The sequence below is a fragment of the Mytilus californianus genome, unplaced genomic scaffold, assembly GCF_021869535.1.
Source record: "Mytilus californianus isolate M0D057914Y unplaced genomic scaffold, xbMytCali1.0.p SCAF_8, whole genome shotgun sequence".
Classification (NCBI taxonomy): Eukaryota; Metazoa; Mollusca; class Bivalvia; order Mytilida; family Mytilidae; genus Mytilus; species Mytilus californianus.
Window position 1 is genome coordinate 8739721 of NW_026262734.1, and position 21963 is coordinate 8761683.

The window sequence follows — 21963 nt, forward strand, 5'->3', positions numbered from 1 at the left end:
AAATATTAATTATTCTAAATACTAAATATTTTCTTAACCAAGGCAGATAACCTAGCCGTATTTGGCACAACTTTTTAAATTTTGGGTCATCAAGGCTCTTCATCTTTAGGCCTGGCACCTTTGATAACTATTAGCTTGTCGTAATGTACTATTGTATTGTGTATTTGTGTTTCTCAGTCCTGTATGTTCTTCCATTTATTTGTATTGTAGTCTTGTAATGTAATGTTGTCATTTTAGTGTTATATTTAACATTGCTATTAAAGCGGGAGGTTTGGCTATCCACAAAACCAGGTTCAACCCACCATTTTTTCTTAAAATGTCCTGTGCAAAGTAAGGAAACTGGCTATTGTTATCTTATAGTTCGTTTCTGTTTGTGTTGCATTTTAGTGTATCTGTTGTGTCTTTGTTCTCCTCTTATTTTTGATGTGTTTCCCTCAGTTTTAGTTTGTAACCCGGATTTGTTTTTTTTTCTCTATCGATTTATGAATTTCGAACAGCGGTATACTACTGTTGCCTTTATTTATCATGACCAGTTACAGATCTAATTTGATTTTTGTTCCGGTCTGATGATTATGTGCAGAGGTATTGTCCTTGGACTTTGAAAATTCACGCAAGTAATAAGTTTTCCGCGCTTTTTATTTTCGTCATGCTTGATAGTTGGTATATAGTTTACCATGACAAGTTACAGATCAAGCTCGAATTTTGTTCCGATCTGATGATGTTCCTTGGATTTAGAAAATTCAGGCAATTAATCAGTTTTCCACATTTTTTTTTTCATCATACTTGAAGATACTGATTTGGTATTTGGTATATAGTATTACAATGATAAGTTACAGATGAAATTTGAATTTTGTTCGGTTCGGATGATTTTTTTTACAGCGTTATGGTCCTCGGACTAAGAAAATTCACGCTAATAATCAGTTTTCCACACTTTTTTCGTCATGCTTGAAGATTTTGATTCGATATTCATTATATAGTTTAACCATATTAATACCAGGACAAGTTATAGATCAAGTTAGTTGTTCCAGTGCAATGAATTTTTATAACTTGTAGGGGACTATGTATTGCCAGGCAATACTCTCAGAATACTTGTATTAGCTGTTTTGTCGCGGTGAAATACTCCCTTATTATGAGTTATAGGGTAGCTATATTTGGTATATTGGATGCTTGCAAGGTCTACATATATCCGTCAGTCATGGTTAACCTGACCTCAACCTCATTTCATGGATCAGTGACCAATGTTAAGTTTTCGTGGTCAAGTCTGTATCTAAGATACTATAAGCAATATGTCAATTATATTTGGTGTGTGGAATGACTGAAAGGTGTACATGTTCGACTGGCAGGGTTCATCTAAACTGGATTTCATTTTCATGGTTCATTTGTCAATGTTAAGTTTTTGTAGTTTGGTCTGTTTCTAAGATACTGTAAGCAAAAGATTAGCTGTATTTGGTGTATGGAATGAATGTAAGGTGTATATGTTCGTCTGACTGGTTTCATCTAACCATAACCTCTTTTTTTTAATTCACTGGACAATGTTTTAAATTTTTCCCTTTTTTGGGCTCTATCTATGAAACTATAAGCCAAAGGGCCACTACATTTGGTATATATCTTGGAATGATTGTTAGGTAGACATATCTGTCTGGCAAATTTTCATGGTTTTGTCCATTTATCAAATACTGTAAGCCATTGGTCAACTGTAATTGTTGTAAGGAATGATTGTAAGGTGAACATGTCTGTCTGGTAAGGGACATAAGACCTTGATCTCATTTTCACGGTTCATTAATTTAGTCAATGTTCAATTTTGACGATCAGGTCTGTTTATTTGGCACTTTGGCTTACAGTTTCTGAGTATATGCAATAGGCCAACTTTATTTGGTGTATGGTATGAAATTTAATTTAATCAAGTAAAGTAGGCAAGACATTTCAGCATGTGCACTCTTGTTGTCATTTTATTAAGTTAGTTATTTGGGAGTATAGATAACATTGCCTCATGAGAAAAAAAAACTTACCGCGTCCACCTTATTGAAATTCATAATATTTCACAGTGGCTAGCTTAACTGTACTTGCATTTTTCTCTCTCTAAATATTGATACCCGGAAAAAAAGAAACAATGGCCGTCTTTTCCCTCAGAGCTCCCAAGCTCTTTGATTAAGCAGCTACAGTGGATATTTCCGATATCCGGGTTAAACGCAGAAGTATGTTTTTGTTGCGTTATTGTGGCGGTTTGTTTGATTTTAATAATAATAACTATGATATTAATAACAATAAGAAGGATATTAGTAATAATAAGAATAATATTAATAATAATAAGACGGATATTAGTATCAACAAGAATAATATTGATAATAGTAAGAAGGGTATTGGTAATAATAAGAAAAACATTAATAATAATAGTACTAATGTTAATAATGTGATGTTTCTAAGACGTTATAACTATTTGCTGTTGTGAAATGACTATCCAAATGTCCAATCGTGTATCGTTGTATTTCTCATCTCTATTATATGCCATTCTTAAATCAAAAATACAAAGTTTGCTAAAGAACTATGGTAAATGATTAAGTAATTTTATCGGTTATGATGACCATTGAATTGTTACGAATATTAAACAAATCAATTTAGTTGAGAGCCACTAGTATCACATGTTGATACTCCCTTTTCTTGATCAGGGTCAATAACAATCATATATGCTGGTCCTGGGGTTAGGTAATATTCATCGTCTGAATGATCTAGAATAGGCATTTCAGAACTTATTGTTTTATAATTTTCACTGTTTTGATTCCTTTCCTTTGGTGCATCATTCAAATCCTCGTAAACATTTGTGTATGGGTCAGATATACTGTTTCCCGCGACTTTCAAACGTTTGTCGTCGATTTCTTCCTCTACCTCTTGTCCGGATATAGATAGTTGACATGCTTCAGAGTTTTCGTTGCAGATTTCTTCATAAATATCGTCCGATGACGTTGAACATCTTACATTCTGAAGGGCAATGCCATTACTAATAAGAAACAAAATAAAACAAAAATCTACTGAGCAATGAAAGTATTACAGATTTTAACGAAACCATATTATTAAACCTGTAGAATTAAGCGAACTTTTAAATTTTATTATATTAATACCGGACGTGCTCAAACATTTGAGTTCAATTTGTATAACAAGACTAGATTAAATATGCACATATGATAGATATTAAATTCAAATGATTTCAACACCATTAATTTAATTTATAAATTCCATCTACATATTAATTAAACAATGAAATCTACTAGTACATGTGAAACGACACATACAATTATGAAAATGCACATTGTCCATTTAGTTAAGGTGGAAATTACAGTGTTACGGAGTGATATATTTTTAATACAAATAAGTGTTAATAAAGCAATTTTGGACATACTTATCTACTTATCTCACCGACATATTGTCAGTCCCTTGGTACATTGTAGTTGCCAATCGTTCCTTTGATATGATCCATAAAAAAGAGTTTTACAAGTACATTAATATTCCCTAATCGAAAATGGACTGTCATATGTATTTTTTCCGTTTATTGTTAGGGTCATAAATGAAGTCGTTGTTTTTGGTTTCAATTTTTTCATGTCAAGGCCTTTTATAGCCGACTACACGTTATGTTTTTTGTTAAATATTGAAAGCCGTACGTTGACCTATATACTACTTTACATACACGTCACTTAGACACTGGTTACTTGTTTCATTGGCAACCATACCACGTCTTTTTTCATAGGATTAACTGTTTTATGGTAAAACAGTGTCTTTCATAAATTTGTATACATTGTACTATTTAACTCACCTTATTTGTATCTCTGTTTGAATGGTTGTTGTTCCTGTAAAAAATGCAAAATTATACATTAAATTTAAAACAATTGGTTTTTGTTTTCTAATGAAAAATATTAGAATTATAACGTCTTTCTTGGCGATAAGAGGGTCTGGCCTTTTTTAACGAATGCAGTTGGTGTTGTTTCTATCGCAAACGTTCTTTTATATCATGTTTAATAAGGAAAAGGGTAAATTGAAAGGTAAAATCCCTACTGATTAAATGCCTTACAATTGTTTAAAGCTACACATCTTATTTAAACACGAGTAACATGACAAGATAATGATAATTATAATGAGGAAGCTCCTCAGTGACACATGTCGTGTTACTCATGTTTAAATCAGATTTGTGGATATAAACAATTGTAAGGCATCATACATTATCTTACTTACTATATTTTATAAATAAACAATATAGCTTATATCATCGAAAAATTTAAACAGTAAAACGTTTTACTTTAAAAATCTTAGTCATGAGGGTCTGGATGGGGTTGACAGAATAGAGAATAATGGACCACAGAATATAAAGATGAGTACTACAGCAAAATGGGCAAAAAATAAAGAATAGAGAAAAATAGGCCAAAAAATAAAGATTAGAGAAAAATGGGGTATTAATATATAACGAATAAAGGATAACCAGCAAAACTTATAAGGAAAAGAGGATAATGGGCAAAACAAATAAGGAATAGAGAAAAATAGATTAAAAATTAAAGAATACAGAATTGTGTGACCCCTTATCCAGATCCTCATTCATTCATTGGCACATATACTTGAACAAGCTCACATATACGTATCTTAAAAGATATGAACATATATATACCTTTCAAAAATGCTGTGTACTGCCACATTGCACCAGCTAATGCCAAGGCAACAAATACAGTCAGTCCACCTATCAAGAATATGACTGTGGAATTATCTTTTGCAGAATCAATTACTGTAATGATACAATGGTCAATTTATTCTTTAATACATGTATAGTACGTGTAAAGTTTTGAATTACCTCATTTCTTTTTGTATCTCATCTTTTCATGAGGTCTGAACAGATACTTTTCGGGTTATATGCGTGTTTGCCTTTGTCTCTTTATGTTGTTGCATGTGTTTTATAGACATGTTTCTCACCAGAAAAGTTGGTACCGTTAATGTTATTACTACAACTGGGTCGATATCTGCTGGTGAACTGTTAGTCTCCGAGGATTTCACCAGCCCAGTAGCAAGTACATCGGTACTGGCATGAAAGTACAGATTTTGTGTTATTAAAAGTTGTTGTGACTAAATTTTGGTAAGTATTTTAAGTCAAGGAATATATCTCCCTCACGGCAAAACTCTGATTTCTTGCCCGACTTTGATTATACTTTTTTGTCATTTTTGGTTTATAAGCTCTTCGTATTTTTAACAAGCTTTGAATTTTCAAATATTTTGGCCTCGAGCATTTGTTGTCGAAATGTGCATCTGGTTCAGAAAAATTGGTACCGTTAATGTTATTATGTAAGTTTCAAAGTCAACTTTTGAGTGAAAAAACAATTTCTATTCTTATAAATTTTTTATTGGTTTGTAAGTTTGCTTTTATTACAATGACATCGATGTGTTGAGTTGCAAATGTAAATGGAAAAAAAAACTAACCTTCATCGTTTACTTCAGACGAATTCACTGGATACATACTACTGTATAATATGTTATCTGTGTGACTATCAGTTGTCATAAGTGACTCTTTCAAAAGTGTTCTAAGCATAGAATTGTGCGCTGTATTAAAAACGGTTTCCCTACTACCAAATCTGTTCCTTATGAGGCATACAAACCAACCCTCTTTAACACTGTGAGAGTCGAGCAATTTCAGATCTGTTTTTATACAATCTACGTGAACCTTTTTATCGTAAATTGTGATATCAGCAGATGACACAGATGATAAGATTTTATATATCGTCGAGTTTGATTCAATGTGACTTTCTTTTTTTCCGTTATTGAAAAACCAAGATATATCCTTAGCTGGAGAATATGACACAAAGTATGTTGATATTACGATGTTATTTCTATGTCTTTCAACTACGCTTGACAATATTATTGGTGGTCCTGAAATTTAAAGTATTCGTTAATTCTTGTTTTGATTTGCTTTTGTGGGTTTTTGTGTTTTTTCATTATTTGTTGCTTTGGGGTTAGCATTTTTTTTGGAGGGGGCGGAGGGTTGCGTTTTTTTATTGGGATGATCTTTGTATGTTTTTGTTTTTTGTTTTTTGTTATTTTTTTGCTCTGACTTCTTTTTTGTTGTATTTATAGTTGCCTTTGTTTATTCATTATATATACAAGTTAAGGGGACTGACTAGAAGCTTCAGAAAGGTCTTAATAAAATATATGTTTCAATATTATGAAAACAAATCAATGCATATTCGCTAGGTTATGCTCTGTTATTTGAACTCACTTCAATTATCCAAGATAGCATTATCCAATAACGAAAATAAAACGTTGATAAACATTTTAAGTTACTTTTTATAACAAATGCATTTTCTGTTATGAAAATCAAAGTTCTGCCTATAGTTAATAGTGACAGTATACACACTTTTTGTATAGATAAAAGAAAAGAAGGGGGTTTACGACAATGAAGCAGCAATTAAATCAAAATTCAACAAGCTGTCAATGTGTAACTTTTTATAGATAATTCAAAATTGAAGAATTTTTAGCGTAGTCAATTTATTCTTGTAATAACATAAACGGTACCAATTTTTCTGCACCAGATGCGCATTTCGACAATCAATGTCTCTTCAGTGATGCTCGAGGTCAAAATATTTGAAAATACAAAGCTTATTAAAAAGATGAAGAGCTATAAACCAAAAAGGACAAACAAGTATAGCCAAAGCCGGGCAAGGAATCAGAGCTTTGCATGAGGGAGATGCATTCCTTAAATTTACATAATTTCACAAATTTTGTAACAGGAAATTTAAATAACACAAAATCCGTATTTTCATGCCAGTACCGAAGTACTGGCTACTAGGCAGGTGATACTCTCTGGGACTATCAGTCCACCAGCAGAGGCATTGACCTAGTGGTAGTAATAACATAAACGGTACCATTTTTTCTGCACCAGATGCGCATTTCGACAATCAATGTATCTTCTGTGATGCTCATGATGTAAACAACTGTCATACAAGTGGGAGGTTAAGCTATCTATAAAACCAGGTTTAACCCACCATTTTCTTCAGAAAATGCATGTACCAAGTCAGGAATATGGCAGCTGTTTTTAACTTGTTCCGTTAATTTATAGAGTTTGATTTTGTCAGTTTTTGTGGACTTCCTCTTTTTGAAATCGCCTTATTATTTGTTGTTGCGAAATTTGATCAAACATTTTAAACAGAAAATGTTTTATCATAATTTTGTCACCTTTAACAGACAGTTCTGCGTTGGAAGAAAAATTCCATGTTGGTGTTTCCAAAATACATTTATAAATGCCAGTATCCATGTAGTTACAAAATTCGAAACGTAAGAGAGAGACGCCATCTTTTACAGTACATGGCAAAGACCGTATGAATTCATTATTGTAAAAGTGTTCCCAAACACAAGACCATTTGGTGTATAAATTCGTATTGACGAAGCAATTAATGGATGTTGAATTCCCTGTGCTGCAACTGTATCTTCTTGGAGATGTCAAAACCCGGAGGTCTGTAAAAAGAAAGTGAACAGTATAATGTAAGGAGATGTGGTATGATTGCCACTGAGACAACTTTCAATTCAAAACAAAACAAACTGATGGACACAACAATAAATAAAGATACAGTCGTCAAGAGTGATCAGAACACAAAACGTTAAGAAATATGTCACAAATACCTGGCCAGTGAAGCACTACAACAGAGAAACTAACAGTTTAATTTAAGCAAATTACATGAAACGAAAGAAAAACAATGGCAGGCGGCAACCAGTGTGAACCATCGGACTACACGCTCAATCCTGCCATCATGTTTTTTCTGAATTGCTTTAATTATGGAATTACACCAGTTTTACAGCATTATGCTATCGCATATCGATATGAGTAAATAAATGGAGACATGGAGTATAATTGAATGAGACAGCAACTAAACCATAAAAGGAACCAAAAGCCATCTAGCGGGCAACAAACAGTCTTCAGCAATAGGCAGCTGTCTATGCAATTCGTTAAGCACTACTTATATAGTCACGAGTCTCAGAAAATATGAGAAATAATCAAAGATCTGCTATATACTCCCAGTTTTTAAACTCGTTTTTCAGATACTTTTGTGTTTCTACTGCAGTCAATTTGGAAATGTTCTACTCATGTTTGCGGTCCCATATATAAGGTTCTAAAACAAAAACAAAACTACTGAAATGCCTTTAAATTCAGGAAACTTATACAGGATTTGAATCTGTTGTTATAATTAACGTAATTGTTTTGTTATTTAGTCGATTTGTTTGTTTATTTTATTGATTTATTATAAAAAAAAATAATATACTAGTAACCCTAATTCATTGCAAACAAAACAATTTGACGTTACCGAATTTATCGCTATATATATTTGACACTTATCTGAACATATTTTAGAATGGTTTTATAATAGAAAAGAAAGGATATGGGGTATCCATACATGACACAAAATCAGTACATGCACAAAATAAATACAAAAATCAATGGAACAGCTTTTATTGCTAACCTTTACCTTAAAGTAACACTGAGCAAATAAAATCACCTCACTGCAAGTTTAAGAAGGCCCTAGCTTCGGTTTATGTTCAGATATTTTTTTCGTGTTCGTTATAGAATACGACCCATTTTTTCTAGATATGTAAACTGGAACCGATTAATCCACAAACTGAATCAAGCTCCGAAAGTTGTATGAAAAGCTTGTGTCAGAATTCCAGTTTACACAACAACAAACACTAAATATGTTTAATCCTTATAATTTTCAACCAGAACATTTGTAATTTTTTCTTTCAATTTCAGTTTTCTTGAAACATCAGGATTTCATTGATTTGTAATGCGCATGAGTATATTACAGCGAAATCGACATAGTGTTACGAATGTAGATTTTGGTAACATCTGAAACAAAGGGCAAAATCTAACGTACCAATCACATTCAAGTATTTGAAGATATGCAAATCATATAAGAATTATATCAAAATGGCAGTTTCAGATTAAAACGTATGTACGACTGCAGAAATATAACAGACTTAGTCGTTCATATTTTTTTTTAAACCGTATATGAAAAAAGAGGCAGAAGATATATCAAGAATACATTCAAAACTCATAAGTAAATAAAATACTGACGCCATGGCAAAAACACATCATAGAAAACGAAATTTTTAGCAACACGAACCCTAACAAAACCTGGCGTGAATTCAGGTGCTCAGAAAGGGTAAACAGTGTTTGCTCCACATGTGGCACCCGTCGTGTTTGTCATGCAAGTAGAAATCTACTAGTTTTATCTCAAGAATCTACAAATGTCTTTGGTTTTTTAGCTATTTGATTGCTGTCGTAATAAAATAAACCCCATATACGTCTCCTTTTTTTTTCAGAAATATAATAATAATTTTTTTTTTTTATATATTATGACCACTGAGTAACTATACCTGTATAAGTAAGCGTTATTTCTACGTGAATACTTCCAACTCTGTTTCTTACACTGATTCCATATTTTCCAAAATGATGATGAGTACTTGGAACTATCTTCCCCTCAATGAAAAACATGTCACTTTGTGTTACTTTAACACTCAATAAACCTACTTGAAGACTTTCTTCACTTGATAGAGTCCATGAAGCAGTAGGTTTTTCAAAACTTCTTATCGGAATTGAAATATGTGCTGGTTTTCCGATTTCAGTGCGAAAAACGAAAGGATCATTTGAAGCAAGTTCTGGCTTATCTGAGGTAAAATAGAAATGCTTTTAATAACTTTTTTTCATTTTTCTTGCTGATACAAAATGTATCATTTAGGTTAGTATTACATTGCTAGATGTTTACGTGCTAGTCAAGGGCTTTTTTTATCTCCTTGGTGCAAAACGTTTTCAAAAAAGAAAGCACACTTCTATTTTCAGGATATTCAAAGCACGCTAGCGTTTTTCTTCACTAAGAAGCAAAATAACATTACAGGATTAAGTCATTGCAGATTGCATGAACTGTTCATAGGATTACTTTGGTACTAATCATAAAAATAGCAAATACAACTTATGATAGTTAGTACCCAAGCGAGAAATAAGTTATATGCATGGATACAATTTTTTGTATGATTATTATTTTTAAACCTCTATCACAGTAATACTCTTGTGCGACAATCTCACATTGCTGACGTGTTGACTATGTTATGTTATTATATGTAAGTGTGTGCTAAACTATCAATTTACTATCAGCATGTCAACACTGAGGTTGTGAGTTCGAAAAGTTTCTGTTGTTGGTTATCGTGTTGTCTTTTGATGAAAATAAAATCATCTAAATAAAGTACTCACATGTTACAAATACGTCTACTTCAGCATTCCCTATCCCTACTGTGTTGTGAACGTTACATCGGTAAGTCCCTGTGTTTTTTCTGCTTAAATTGGTTAAATGTAAAGTGCCATTTAATGTAACTTTATCTGAAGATTCACTCAAAATAGTGTCATTATTAAATATCCATGTCAGGTTATACGGCTTGACGTTAGTTGTATATTCACATTTCAAAACAATGTCTTTCCCTTTAGCAGCTTCAATTACAGTAGAACCAACAGGTTGAATAGTTGTATATGGTAGCTCTATAGAAATTAACCAAACAGATAATAAATGTGTATATATGCAATTGAATTTATATTACAAAATTGTTATAAAAAAATGATAGATTGTTGTTTGCTTAACGTCAAAAGTAAAATATTACATGCATCTCTAGGATGATATAATAAATTATACAACGTTCACTTAGAACTACAAATGTTTATTTCTGCATACAGGTGGTTTTATCAACAAGATTGTTTTGGATAAAGTTTAAAGTGTGGCATCTTCCTGCAATGCTTATTCGCAGTCAGTCACAATGTCACCATCGGAAAGAGGACACAACCAGAAAAAAATTACAGATCAGACGACTACTAGTATACTGCTATCTTAAAATCAATCTAAGACCACAAAAACATGTCGCTAGCGAGTTGAGACAACGGGATATTGTATCGGTCGACCAATAATTACCTTACTGTCAGTGTAATAGTTAAACTAACTCTGTACAAATTAGATTTACTAGAATTTCTAGTAGAATGAATAGAAAGACAAGGAATTAAACGATAAAGATTAGTTAAATGACAAATATATAAGCCACAGTGTCTCTGTTTCTAGATAAACTTGCACATTGTACATATACAGGCTATTTGTTTCCATTGTGTGGACATAAACAACCAAGGACAAATTGGTAAAAACAAAACAACGCTGCTAACATAATAAAATTATTCAATTGCAATTTTTGATTGTTCTGTTCTTTTTGTTGGATTTTGTGCACACACAAAGATGTAAGAAAAACACAATGACACGACACATTTGAGAAAATATAACTCAAACATCCATTTACTGAAAATAAAATAATTTTTATCAGCTCCAACACAAGTGAGAAATGCAAGCTAAATGTCACGTTTATCGTAGTTTTGGAATGTCGTACAAATGATTGTGAAAGTCAACAATACATGTATGGTGTCTGCACACAAGCGTTTTAATAGTTTACCTTTCACGTAAATTTGGACATGGTATTCAACTGTAGCTTCTGTGTTACTATTGTTTGCTAAACAAACATAGATTTGTAAATGGTCGGCAACCACAGGAACAAATTCATACACAAGAAATTTAGGTCCTCCAAAAACCAGTATTGAGTCATTATGTACCCACATCATATTTTCAGCAGGGTTACCGCTCTCTACAGTACATGATAGCAGGTTACTTTGACCCTCATTTACTTCTAGTAGCCCATCTGTCGAAGTATTCATCACTGATATATTGCTTGGTGACCCTGATATAACAAAGAATTAGTATGTTAACTTTTCGCCACGAAACAAATTGAATTCTTGTGATACAGGTATGTAGTTAAACCAAGAGAAATTGAGTCATTTTACTTACTTCCTTAGTAGTGTTACAGTTTTTAAAACACTTAACGAATTGGTGCGTCCGTTTGGCTGTGCAAAATGTGGAAATTGACAGCCACGTTCTGTAAGAGTTAGACGTCTAATACAATATCCCGTGTAGAGAAAGTTACGCGCTTTCTGTACGTTAATAAACCTTGCAACAACTCTCTGATATCACTAACTAGCAAAGCCTTTTTATCCGATTGCGGCCGATATTTTCAGCCCTTCATTCCGCTTGACCCACATTTTATAAACTGATTGTATTAATTGTTAATGTGTTCCCGTACTGAATGTGCGAAACAAAATGTTTGCCACTGGTCTTAAAGCAAACAGCAACCAATCAATCAATGAAATCGTGAGAAAATTTGTTACTAATTTACGTGTAGTATATTGAATAAACTTGTAACAAATATTTTAAGAAATGTAAATTGTACAAAAATTTAAAAGAACAAGCCTATAGATATTAGAAGATGTGGTATGAGTGACAATGAGACAACTCTCCATCCAAGTCACAATTTGAAAAAAAGTAAACCCTCATAGGTCAAAGTACGGCCTTCAACACGGAGCCTTGGCTCACACCGAACAGCAAGCTATAAAGGGCCAAAAACATGACAAGTGTAAAACCATTCAAACAGGAAAACCAACGGTCTAATCTATATAAAAAACGAGAAACACTCATGAACCACAACAACAAACGACAACAAAAGGTTCCTGACTTAGGACAGGTGCAAACAAATGCAGCGGGTTTAAACATTTTAACAGGCGCCAACCTTCACCCTAACCTGAAACAGTGGTAAAACATTGCAACATATAAAGACACTTTAGTTTGGGTTAGGTTTCAAATCGCCGAATGATTCATAATTTCATAGATTTAGCATCTAGCAAAACTATCTCCATCCCACTTTCCTTTGTGATATGTTTTTAGGTATCATTGAACTGAACAGTATAAAATAAAACGATGATGTTTTTTTTTATTGCGAAAATACGCCTATATGCCACGTGCCTTTGTCATTTTATTTTGAAATCACCAAATGAAACACAAGACCGATTTTTTACTGTTTTTGAAACACTTCAAATGCCACTATCGCAACAGGATCTACCTTCCTAGTTCTGTTTTAAAGGGATTCATGTTTATTTTACTTTAGTGTTCATCACTAAAATTGAGAATGGAAATGGGGAATATGTCAAAGAGACAACAACCCGACCAAAGAGCAGGCCACCAATGGGTCTTCAACGGAGCGAGAAAATCCAGCACCCGGAGGTGGTCCTCAGCTGGCCCCTAAATAAAATTGTGTACTAGTTCAGTGAAAATGGACGTCACACTAAACTCCAAAACATATAAATGAACTAAAATTAAAAAACGTACAAGACTAACAAAGGCCAGAGGCTCCTGACTTGGGACAGGCGCAAAAATGCGGCGGGGTTAAACATGTTTTGTGAGATCTCAATCCTCCCCCTATACCTCTAGCCAATGTAGAATAAAGAAACACATAGCAATACGCACAGTAAAACTCAGTTTAAAAGAAGTCCGAGTCCGATGTCACAATAGGTAACAAAGGAAACTAAGCAAAATGACAATGATACATAAATTAACAAAGGACTACTAGCAATTACTGACATGCCAGCTCCAGACCTCAATTAAACTGATTGAAAGATTATGTCTTCATCATATGAAAATCAAGTACAATCCCTCCCGTTAGGGAGCTGTATGGCTTCCGTTTCTGTTGCCAATTTAAATGGTAATACATTTTTATCAATTACCAAAATATCAAATAAAAAAACTGCTAAATTTAAGGAAATATAAAGCAATAAATTATTAATTATAGATTTACTGTAAATTTCTAAATAATAGTCGACATGTACGGCTGATGAACCATTAATGTTATTACAACGGTAGTGTCCTTCATCTGCAGCTGAAAAGTTGTTGATTTCCAAATTGTATTCTCCAATTCTATTGTTTCCAGTAATACGTAGTTTTTCATAATTAGTCAGTATATTCTTTAGATGTGACCCATCACTGTAAGCTGTTAGAGATTTTGGTCCAACCCATTGTGCTTTGTGAATTGTTGATTTGAATGGACAAATCAGTGTCGTGTTTGATCCCTCTTTTATATACAAAGTGTCACCATTTGTGTTAGTATACAGCAGACAGAACACTTGAAAAAAAGTAAAAAAAACATGGTAAATGACGGTAACAATTGTTTGTTAACCAATATGACACTGATACGCTTGGGTTGTCAAGGTTGAAAAACCTAGTAGTTCTTATTCAAGTTATTAACATTAGCTAGCATCATGTAAAATAAAGAAATTAACGAGTAATATGCCTTGTGGACTTTTTGTCAAAACGTTTTTCTTCCGCAATTAGCAAGTATTAAAGGACATTTATCTTGAAAATAAGAACTTCGCTCAAATTACCCTCTCTTGCGATGAAAAGACGAGACTGATGTAAACATAAACATGATAAAAGCAGTGTTTTGGTATTCTTTTTGATCTGTTATTACCGTATTTTAAGTTTGAGTGAACGCGACTGTTGAGAAGTCTCATTAAATCTTTTTTTTTTCCTTCTATCAAAACTTTTTGATGTTGGTATTGCGCATTTTTTCGTGTGAATACATTTTTTATTATCAAACCTACCATTTTCGAGTGTAAAAAGGATTTTTCTGTTTCAAAAACATTTTGCCGATATATTTAAAAAAAATGAACAATTTGTTTCTATCGAGGAAAACTCTTACCTTGTGTGACAAAAATGACTCTTTGGATAACCATGATGCCTCCTATTATTAAAATTATTTACAAATGTAAAACAACATAAAAACATATATAATTACATAAAAACAAGTATATTATATTCAATATTTATCAGATCATAAGAAAAAGAGAGAATATGGGTTTGAAGTACACTACATACAAGACAAAATTACGTCAAACTGATGGGAAAGTAGCTGTAATGAGACCTCTAAGTTAACTTGTCAGAAATATTTCATGTGTTTAAAAGTGCTTAGTAAGTCAGATTTTGTTTTTTTCTGTATAATAGTTTAACCATTTATATGTTTAAGACTGGTAAAAGCAGTTGTAAAACGGGCTCATGTTATTTGGTTTGATATATATGACGTGAAATTCTTTTTCGGTTAAAAGGATTGAGTTTTGATTATTCTAAATAAAGACATTTTTGAGCTGTCTGTTCACCGAAGGTGCCTACAGTTACTATTATAATATAATGTTTGCATTTTTCTTGTCAGATATATGAATAAATGAGTCGTATAGAGTTCAAACTCTAAAATATAAGATCATAATGTTGATTGCAATAGAAAAGAACAATTTACTGCGAACAACCAAATCTATATCATAGTTTAGTGTTATTTATACTATTTATTTATTAGAAAACTACTTTAAATCGGATGATCATGAAGAACGATTATTTAATAAATTGAATCTTCATCTATGTAAATCAAGGGCATTGCACCCGTATTACAATTGTGTAACTAGTGTATCAAAACATGTTTATCGATAAAAGTTTTTTAAAGAAATTGTTTATTGACTTATTTCTGATTTAACACAAGCCCCTTACACATGAAAACGTTAAACACATTTGCCATGTTCTACAGCTTTCCAAACCTCCTATTAGACAAAGAAAAATCAACACTACTGCTGTCGCTCGTGTTGGATGGAAGATGAACACAATATGGTGTGGGGACCATCTGAAAAATTATAAACACTCCATCATTTTTTTTTTTTTTGTTAACTATATGTGCGTGTTTGATACCGCTGGGGTTAATCTTAAATAATTATATGTATTAAAGTACACAGGAGAAGATCAAATATATTTTTAAGAACCAAAAAAGGTTTAATAAATACATTTTTAGATCAATTAATATCAATCTTGTGAATAATTTATCTTGTTTTAACGTTATGTAAACCAATGGTAAAAGGGTGTAGTCGTATAACTACGGAAGCCATAAAGGGACACATAAAAAATAATTAGTCCGTGATCTCGGATTGGTAATCCGTGATCTCGGATTGACAATCCGTGATCTCAGATTGCTAATCTGTGATCTCAGATTGCTAATCCGTGAGCTAGGGTTGCCAATCTGTGATCTCGAATTGACAATCTGTGATCTCGGATTGATAATCTGTGATCTAGGATTGATAATCTCGAGGATTAGTAATCCTGAACTGAATAACTATGACAATTCAATCCTACTATTTATTAGAGAAAAAAAAAACTCACTTTCACTGAAAGCGAGCTCAAAATCATTAAAAACAAACAAATCATTCAAGTTTATTTATACACACGGAAGTAACTGCGAGTACTCTAATATTGGTTCTTTGTGTCGTTTGTCTTCATTTTAGTTGATATTTTGTGCTTCCTGTCAATATAATTAGTCAAGCCATTTCCAACTGATTTTTGAAGTTTTAATTATGTTGTGCAGTTACAACTTACACCACTGTCCAAGGTTAAGAGAAGGGTTTAGCGCTCACAAGCATGTTTAACCCCGCAAGATTCGGTTTGAACCTGTCGCACTCCAGGATCCTCTTATTCACACTGTTTGTAAGCACAGCAAATAAAAGAATTGAACATAAGTAAACAGAAGTTGTCAGAAAAGAAATAGAAACACAAAATATTGATGGATTTAGATTTCCCTCCAAATTATGTAATCTTAGCTGATAAAAGTTATCGAACCGTGCACCAATTGTTACACCATATAAGAGACATCAATTAAGACGGACAATGCCGAGGGGAAAAAGGAAAAGTAAAAAATTAAATAAAAGAATGTCTGAGTGTCGTGTGTATGTTGAACACGCAATAACACGTTTAAAGACTTTCTGGTTCGTTGGAACTTTATGGAGACATCAAAGGAACCAACTAAATCAAATAGGTGAATTGTGTGCTGGACTAGCCGATAGACAAGCTGAGTTATTTTCGTATTAAACAAATGTTACCCAATCATAAAATGCTTATGTTACTAGGCAAGTAACCACAAAATCCCAAATTTGCATTTAAAAATAAAGTATCGAGCATTCATCTTGTGTAAAAGGAGAACTTGTGTTTTCAAAAATAAATTGTTTTATTCTGATTTTTTTTTTAATCGTTCCGGAATGAGAGTAAAACAATAGTTTTTTTTCCACAAGGAGTTAAGGCGGGACAAAAATCTTGTTCCATTAGTTTTTTGCAAGTATGTTGATTCCGAAAATAATATAAAAACATCCCCCCCCCCTTTCCACAAATTTCAACAAAAGATAAAGATTTGCCTTATTGTTTTATTATTTTTTTCTTTCTTTAAATAATTACAATTACATGTATGGTTATAATTACAATAAATATGGTACGTAATTGACTTAAAAATTCACATTTAATGAATAATTTTGGGTCTTTAAAAATGCTCGATTGATTATGTCTTGTACGCTATAAATAACGTATATCAGCACTATCAAACACGCCCATACAGGTAATTAAAAACGATAGAGTATTTATACTTTTAGAGATGACCCCCACATCATATTGTATTCATCTTCCATCCAACACGAGCGCTAACAGTAGTATCGACTTTTCTAACACGTCTTTTTGTATCAGTGTGGTATATTGTGTAATAAATTTTAATGCTGTCTAAGATCAAACGTTCAGTAGTCCATTGTTCTGCTATATTCCTTTTTGTTTTTTATATTGCTAATAAATCATATAACCTAAAACAATATTCAACATAATAAACATATTTTAGAAAGGATGGATAATGCAAGGGACAAAATAAGATAATAAAATACAATACCTATTCCTTTCGTTCGGGAATCATTGACGGATGGGAATAAGGAATGTGTCAAAGAGACAACAACCCGACTAAACAGCAGAAATCAGCCCAAGGCCATCAATGGGTCTTCAACACATCGAGAATATCCTGCATCTGAAGGCGAGCTACAGCTCACCCATAAAAACAATGTTTACTACTTCAGCGAAATGGACACCACACTAAATCCGAAACTTACATATGCACCAGAATGTTGAAAGAAGACACAAGACTAAGAAAGGCTAGAGGTTCCTAACTTGGGACAGGCGCAAAAATGTGGTGGGGTTAAACAGGTTTTTTGCAATCCCAACCCTCCCAAATGCCTCCAGCCATAAACAAAGGACTACTAGCAGTTACTGACATTCCAGCTCCAGACCTCAAGTAAACTGATCGATAGATTATGTCTTCATCTTATGAAATCAACAACAATCCCTGTATGTTGGACTCAAAACGTCTAACTTCCAGCATATTTCCATGTGGCCTCATGTGCTCGTCTCACTGAGAACAATTGAACTAAACTTTGGTTCTTTTTTAAATAGAATAACTTATCTAGAAATGCATATGTTTCAATTGTAGATTTTACTATTTGAATAGATGAAATTGACCAAAAGTAAAACGAATACTTACATTCAAATATCAATTAATCCAATACTTACCGTTAATGTTTACCAAATAGATACGTTGTCATTGTATATTTCCGTAATAAAAATTCTTTTTCCGCTAATTGTTACAAATATGTGTTATTAGTTCCAGTCACAAAAACATCCTTCTCATGCTAATGATTAATTGTTAATTACGAAAGTATTTTCCGCTAACGTTTGGCTTATTTGATGTTTTTTGTCTGTTGTAAATTTGTCATGATTATAATTATAAGGTACAACTTTGGCTCGATGACTTTTTACTGAAAACCGAAAAAAATAATGCATTTATCATTTTTACTTTCTGAAATATTAGTGAATTAATTCTTTCAAAAATATTCCCATTTGTATAGAAAGCACCTAAAATCGGCGAAAAATGTTGTTAAATTTGTATTGAAATCATCAAATCTCCAATAACCTGTGTATAAAATTTTCTTTAAAATTGATATACTGCTGATACACAAAGTTCCGTTTAAATGATGCTAAATAAAAATAAGGTCACCAACGTATGGTAAGCTGTAAAAAATCTTTTTCCTTTTGTGTGTTTCATAACCAAATAAGTAATAGATTGGTCAATACACCCAAAACGAAGTCAGTGGCCAATGAATATTTTATTTCAATACACCAGTTCCGGGATATGGTTGTTAGTTGAAAATGTCATGTGACTTCCATCACCACATGACCAAAATGAAGGCATCGTCACTTCCAACACATGTTGAGCAAACAGGTGAAAAAGTTTGATCTTATACTGCACAAAATATTTGGAAAATTAAAATCTAATAAGTTGGTCACCCTCCCTTCAGTCGTACGGGAATTAAGATTACGTACTTACGGAACATACATTATCTCTAGACTACCCTGCAAGTTTCTGAAAGTGCCTGAAGCTTTAATAGAGTAGGGATACAGGTGCGCCTTCTATCTGGTAAATAAAGGAAGTCATAAAGGCGTGCGAAATTGACGATCTTTTCCGGTGAAAGACATGATTCGAGAAATAGCATATCGAACAGACATTTAGGTACCACCAACATATTATTTTGTTTTAATCTTTGCATTTGTTCTTGCTAAGTTGGTCATTTTAAGACACATTTCGGAACGTTTTCGCCGCTGTTATTGCTTTCTATACATCTGAGTCTAATTTGAGAGCATTCATTTGGTTTTATTTCAGAAAATAAGTGATAATGGCATTATTTTTTTTGATTTTTATTTATATTTTAACGAGTCTTAGTTGTATACAAATTTTGACCAAAATCTGTTAAATAGCCCATTTTACTGTACCTGGACCTTAAACTAGCAGCCACAGTGAAATAACAAACGTTTTTCACTCTTTGATGGACTTTCATCAAGTGTTCATATCAATTTTACTGTTTGCAAGGGTGTGGTAACTTTTGTTGAGCAGGATCTGCTTAAACTTTTTGAGCGCCCGAGATCATTCCTGCTTTTTTTATGGGGTTCTTGTTATTCGGTCTTTTTCTATGCTGTGTTTTGAAGACTGTTGTTTGTCTTTTTGTGCAATTATAGCATACTAAACCTATACATCATGTTAAAAGATTAATTGAAGCAAAACCGAAAAAATAATATGAAGGGAAATGATTAAATTCGGACGATTTTATACCAGTTATTTCCCTTTTCGAAAATTCGAAGCAATAACAGCATTGTCAGATATATACATGCAAATTCCAAATGTCATATGTGTTTCACTTTAACCCAATGATACCTTGCTAAGACATACAATATATATAAGAGACTTTGTCAGAAACGAGACGATTACAGTAAGTGTCTACTGATGAGTGACAATTTTACAAAAATGAAAGACGTTTCAGAAAGAAAAAAAATAGATTTGCTTCTGTAAAAATGTTAAGTTATGATTATGCTGATTTAACAAATCTTTGTGGGAAAATTAATAGCATCAATGCATGAAAAATATCAAATCTAAATTTCGTATATATAATGATGTGTTAACAAATAAAAATATGTCAAAGAACAAAAATAGGCATAACATATAAACATATATATAATAATTCACATGAGTCATATAATTTACTTATTTTGTCACACAAATTTGCGTCATGAATATACAAATGTGATGATGTGGTATGATTGCCAGTGAGATAGCTATCCTCCAGATACCAAAATGACGTACCCCATGTATATCCGAATACCAACAATAATTCACTAAGAAAACGACAAATCATACAATCAGTTTAAATATTTCTATAATTTGTTTTTATCTATAATAATCATCGTTTCATTCGAAAGTTTAAAGGTTGATAATTGCATGCCCATATTGTTAGATAGGTAACGATTGAGCTATCCCCTAAAATATAAAAACTAAAATAACGTTTCCTAAAGATACAACATGTGAAAACCACGTTTATTTATTTTGTTCAGATATATATTCCCTGTATTTTACGGGATGGGTATTTTTTATCCTGTATTGGGCACAATTATTTGTTCTCCATTTCTCCCTTTTTAATATGGGCCCGTACCTTTAATGATACTTATAATTAAATGATAAATGAAATTTTGTGTTTTACTTTTGTCAAATATATCATCACAGTTATTCTCCAGCATCATTGAAGAAACATTTATTGTCAATATGCGCATCTGGTACAGTCAAATGGCACCGTTAATGTTATTACACTCTAAGTATGATCTACATCAATTCAAATATTATATATTTATGCTACAAAGAACATTCTGCATAATATAAGCTGTTTATTTTGAACCAAGATGGAAATTTGATTTTCATCATGAACCTCTGATCATACATTATAATATTTATAAATTAAAACTTTAGGATGTTCGCTAAACTGTTTCAAAATAACAAGCTTTTTAAAAGACTGTTATAAATTGATATTATATAAATAAAGGAACTAAAAAAGCAGATAAAAATGAAGGGTCCGTGTGCTTATTAACGAGATATAAGCCATTGAAAATTTGGCGAGAAATAATTATCTCTAGACTTTTCATATATTTAAAACTGGCACCCTTTTTCTTTAAAATGTTATAAAAAAATAACAAGGATTTTATAGCATTTTCAAATGTGGCTTTTTAAACTATTTGTAATCAAATTATGAAAAGAAAAGTAGGGGTTAGCGGGGAAAAATTTCTAATGGCACTACATGGATAAAACCAGAGGATTCCAAATATCTGGCAAAAATTCAAAAACAAGAAGAGCGAACATCCTTTATTTGAAAAGTATCAATATTAAACAAATACATGATCATTCCTTCCGTACTCAAGATGACTGTTCTTGTTGGGGCTCCAAAGGAATTCTCACATCTGGTTCTTTGTTCCATGGTAGTTCGATACGAGCTGTCTCAGTATATCCAAATAGGAGATCGAAGATGGACTTGATATGGCCTTTTTGTTTAATTATTATGGATATCATTATAACAAAAACCATAACTAAAATCATGATTACAGCAATTACCAGTGCTATAAGCCCGTAATCGTTTAGGAAATTCTTATCCTTGTGTGGAACTGAAAATTAAAAGGACAATATCATCAATGTTTTGCCTTCTTTTACTTTTCTAACAATGCATGTAAAAAGTAAAAATAACAAAAATTCCGAATTCCGAAGAAAAATTCGAAACGGACAGTCCATAATCAAACGGTAAAATCAAAAGATCAAACGAATGAACAACAACTATTATATTCT

At 32.4% G+C, this 21963-nt stretch overlaps 1 protein-coding gene across 5 annotated transcripts in view; it reads right to left on the reverse strand.

Annotated features, from left to right (window-relative positions):
• Positions 1-1931: 1931 nt before the first annotated feature.
• Positions 1932-21963, reverse strand: part of LOC127710526 (hemicentin-1-like) — a 29631-nt gene continuing 9599 nt past the window's right edge. For 4 of the 5 annotated variants that reach the window (XM_052216449.1, XM_052216453.1, XM_052216450.1 and 1 more), the window contains 11 exons: positions 18292-21785; positions 14617-14658; positions 13717-14040; positions 11491-11772; positions 10262-10543; positions 9391-9681; positions 7198-7476; positions 5449-5895; positions 4649-4762; positions 3806-3839; positions 1932-2995 (listed from right to left, as the gene is read on the reverse strand). In XM_052216449.1, coding sequence (XP_052072409.1) covers positions 2611-2995; positions 3806-3839; positions 4649-4762; positions 5449-5895; positions 7198-7476; positions 9391-9681; positions 10262-10543; positions 11491-11772; positions 13717-14040; positions 14617-14650 — 2472 coding nt within the window. In that variant the 5' untranslated portion in view covers positions 14651-14658; positions 18292-21785 and the 3' untranslated portion in view covers positions 1932-2610. The remainder of the gene's footprint in view (positions 2996-3805; positions 3840-4648; positions 4763-5448; positions 5896-7197; positions 7477-9390; positions 9682-10261; positions 10544-11490; positions 11773-13716; positions 14041-14616; positions 14659-18291; positions 21786-21963) is intronic. The other variant, XM_052216451.1, reaches the window with a different exon arrangement.